Source organism: Glossina fuscipes, unplaced genomic scaffold, assembly GCF_014805625.2.
Source record: "Glossina fuscipes isolate IAEA_lab_2018 unplaced genomic scaffold, Yale_Gfus_2 28, whole genome shotgun sequence".
NCBI classification, from domain to species: Eukaryota; Metazoa; Arthropoda; class Insecta; order Diptera; family Glossinidae; genus Glossina; species Glossina fuscipes.
In genome coordinates this window covers 11,363,591-11,368,036 of record NW_023998423.1, presented here as the reverse complement: position 1 = coordinate 11,368,036, position 4,446 = coordinate 11,363,591, and the positions used below count along the sequence as shown (strand labels likewise).

Below are 4,446 nucleotides of genomic sequence, written 5' to 3'. Positions count from 1 at the left end.
TATCGTCCAAGCATAAAACTTTTATTCTTCCCTATGGACTATTGCGGTCATGAGATTCTTAAAAATGCGATAAGACCGAGAAGAGTTGCACTGATTAGGGATTTGCACATTTTGATGACACAAATGATAAGTTTTTAATGTGACAAAGGGAATGACGATATGAATATTCCATCAAATTTGGAATAAAAATGTATATGGATATATATACACGCACATATAAGGACACTTAACTACGCAAAACTGTATAAGTAAAACTATCGAATAGACGGCGATGAATAATAAAAATACAAAAAAAAAAAAAAAGAAGTAAATTTAAAACAGTATAAGCAACATAGGTAGAAATGTTCTTAAAACAATTGCTTCAGTAGCGGTTAGTCTCTGAAAGGATTTCATTTCAGTAACGGTAGAAAAGGGAGAGAGTTGCTAAAATAATGTGTAATAGCAGTTTATTTCAACAAACAGGATTTAATAATCTTATGGAATCATTTTCATCATATCGCAATTTACAATTTCGCCGCATAGAAAACCGTTTGAAGGTCAGCAATTCAGGTAACTTAGAACGTAAGATAATTGATTGCTTTCAATATCTATCTATAACTTTTTAATTGCCTTCATGTAGATTCTACTGATTATTCGAATGATCTCAAAGGTCTCAACCATAAACTTCTAATGCAGGTAGATAACGCTATCAGTCCAGATATGTTGAAGAGAACAACCGTCTCACCTATTTTAGATGTTATCGATAATTCTAGCTTTCCATCGTACGATCATAATGTAGAAAATTCCAATCATAAAAACAATGAAAAACAATCGAATCAATTCAGTGAAAACGAGCTGCTTAACAACAAACCTACAGATGGTATAATTCTATCATCATCGTTACCGCCGCATACACATTTGATAGCACGTCACAAAACGTCATTAACTGCTTTTGAATATTTAAATAGTTCGTCATCACAGAATTTTAACAATCTCGATTTGCCTTTAATGGAATTGAACGATATGGGAGGAATATTTTCGCCATTTTTACAACGGCGGCCGCGTGGCGAAAAACGCTCTATACCCGACGAACAAAAAGATGAAAAATACTATGAACGTCGTAAGAGAAATAATGAAGCCGCGAAGAAATCGAGAGATGCTAGGAAAATACGAGAAGATCGTATTGCCTTGAGAGCGGCATTCTTAGAGCAAGAAAATTCAATATTGCGTACACAAATTTTAGCTTTAAGAGATGAATTGCAAACATTGAGACAAATTATTAGCCTAGAAATAGAACAGAAAATTATTAATGGTCATAAGGATCAGGAAAGTAGATATTGTTTAAATTTTTAGACTGAAACCGTTGAGGTAAATATATATATATATATAAATAATTAATAAATTAGTTAATGAAAACGTTGAAAACCAAAAAGTGATGCTAAAATTATAATTGACCGATAAGGTAAGCCTTCAAGAAAAAGAAAATCAACGCCTCTTGCGGCCAGAGGAAATTGTCAATCGGTACAGACGATCAATAAATTTTTGCTTGCTATCCGATTTATCTGAAGTCAAAATTTCCTAGACAACTGCCCATGCTTGCTCATGGGATGGAAAATTCTTAAAACCTAAAAAAATCTAGGTTTGAAAAGAAGTAGAATTGCATCTCCGCCGGCCGGCCAGTGCGCGATAATATTTTAAAAAGCAACATTTTCTTCATTAAACCAAGTCATTTGGCATAAATTCTCACATCTAATTAATTATATCTTGCATCACTTGTGGTAGAGAACGTATGAAGTTTGCTTGGAGCTATGTAAGAACCAGAAGGACGTAAGATAGATCTGTGTTTGATAATACCGGTCGATTCACGAATGTTTTTGGAATCATTTTTTGGAGCTTGCCTACCTGTCTATCTACCTGTCTAATGTGCGTCCATATTTGTTGTTTTTTCTTATGAACAATTCCCCGTATGTGCGTAACACGATGATGATCGGATGTTGTGAGGAGGAAACAATAGGGAGTTGTCGCAGTCGGCGGGGTTTACTAAAGCGGTAAGCATTATGCTTTTACCGACTAAAAATGCGCTTGAGCTACGACCACACCACCGATCTACCTACCGCATATGAAAATAGACTTTCTTATGCCGCCTTTATACTCTCTCTTTCTAACTACTTGCCTATGCCAAGCTGTCGATTGCTATTTGCGGCATATTTTGGTGAAATTTGGCACCTTGTCGTGTTTGGACTCAAGAATGAAACACTTCTGCGCTCAACAAAAAGTCGCAATATGAAGGAAACTTGCAATTTTCTAAGCTTCCCGACGAACAACGCTAAGTAGTGGAATTTAGGCATACTAAACTAATGTGAAAAATTTGGATTAGATGGAGCAATTTTTTGACTATTAATAGCGTTATGCGATGATAACTAAAAAAAAGTAGAAAAAGTATATTCGCTGGTGATCGAAAATTTTATATCCCCTCTATTATTCTAAAAAGACAAAAAGAGAACGGAAAAGATTTGCATTTTCATACTCTATAATATTGGATGGTCGCGACTGAGTTTTTCTGTTTTCAGAATAAAAGCGGAAATTTATATGGGCGACAAGCCAAAAAAAACACGGAAAACAAAGGTGTCCACATTTTTTTCCCACAGACGGGTAAGCGTTGTAGGCGTGTCCTTTCACTAGTTTGGTCATTTCCAAACTCTTTCGCAAATTCGCAAACGATATCTTCATTTCTGCGGGCGAGATAATATTTACTGAAGCTGATACTTTGTTGGGCAAACATACAGACGGAAAGTTAAACAGACAGACATGCTTAGGCGCATTCCGAATTTGACGCTGGTAAAGAATATATATATACTTTTTCCGGTCCGCTCTTGGGCCTTGTAAGTAGATTGAGAAGAAGTTATATAATGATACACTATAATAGTGGACGGACATGGTCAATTTTTTTCGCTTTTGTACAAGTGCTACATAGCATATACGTTCAAATTTTTGTAGATTTACCTGCTGAAGTTCCATAGTAATGAGTAAAAATTTTTTTATTCCTTTTGAAAAACAGGAATGTTCTCAGCTTAGATGGTAATGTAGACGTGTTCCAAATTCGAAGTCGATACTTTCATTTTTGGAATCTCTTGGTCTGTTTAGAACGGACATTACGCTTGGAATTTAATGCTGATCAAGAATATACCCACTTTGTGGGGCCTCTGAGATTGCGCTCTGGACGTTGTAAACGTTTTGACAAAATGAATATACCCTCATCCTTCTGTTACGGGTATACTAAATTTCAGATTTCTAACTGGAAGTTTTAGAAGAACGCTGTCATCGATGCAATTTGCCATAATGGTCGAAAAGTATATATTCGCGCATTACAAACGAAATAGTACCACATCTGGTACAACGAAGTCAAATTTCATCCTTAACCACTGTTTTATCGTCGGCCTAGCTTTTGCAAAACTAGTAATGGCAATAAGGAAAATTATAGTCGCCTGTGTCTGAGTCTTTATCCAAAAAAAGGCTTGAAAACGGAAGCACTAAATTTCCATGCTCTATAATATTGATTGGGCGTGGCAAATTATTTGTGCAGTTATTTGCAAAATTACCCATAGAATACTGGTAACGTTTATCGGTCTAGTTTATAAGTAACGAGCAAAACTCAGGAATCACAGTTCATATTACACAACCCGGTAACGAGATGCAGTCATACAGACGGACAATATATAAATAAATCCATGCCGAATATGATGCTAACCAAGAATGTACTTAGGTACTTGATTACGAACTGATTTATTGTTTTGCCCATCGCTAGCCCCACATTTTTTACATTTGCTTGACAATTTGTCGACACCACGCCTTTAAAAACCTTTCCCTTCGTTTACTTACAAATTCGTACAAACAAAAGCGTTGCTTAATATGTGCGTGACCCACCGATGCAATCAAGTGGTAATCGGGAGGACTCAAATCTGGCGAGTAACCTACAAAGACAAGAGCTTCCCAATGTCGCGAACCGGTTTTACAACGTAGATGGATGGGCATGTAACAAGTATCCTTGTGTTTTTTTTTTTTGCTCTCAGCAAATACAAACCATCGTCTTCTTGATATAGTGATCCGATAAATGTGTATGGTTCGCTTGGTCCTACTCGTAAATTTTTTCATCTGGAATTATTAAAATAAATTCCCCTTTCATTCCGAGTAACGGTACGCGATAAAAGGACTATCGTTCGTTGAAAAAAAAAAAAATTAAACTATCGCTGAACGCTATTTTTTTGACAGAAAACTAGACATGTTCAACATGTATTAAAAGCTACATTATTTTTTGAAACTGGTATCGTGCTCAGTTGCAAAATATTTAAAGGATGTCAACAAGATAATGACGGTAGTAATACGGTTTTACTACATTCACGTTCCTTGGCACGGATTATTTATCTTTTAGTTAACTAGCCCTTATTTGGACGGCGTACCTTGAAAGAT

At 35.8% G+C, this 4,446-nt stretch overlaps 1 protein-coding gene across 1 annotated transcript; it reads left to right on the top strand.

Moving 5' to 3' along the window:
- Window positions 1-431: 431 nt before the first annotated feature.
- On the top strand, window positions 432-1,332 carry LOC119636348. Its single transcript, XM_038031655.1, has 2 exons — window positions 432-561; window positions 620-1,332. The coding sequence occupies exons 1-2, from the start codon at window positions 432-434 to the stop codon at window positions 1,330-1,332; spliced, it is 843 nt and encodes a 280-aa protein (XP_037887583.1).
- The last annotated feature ends 3,114 nt before the right edge of the window (window positions 1,333-4,446 follow it).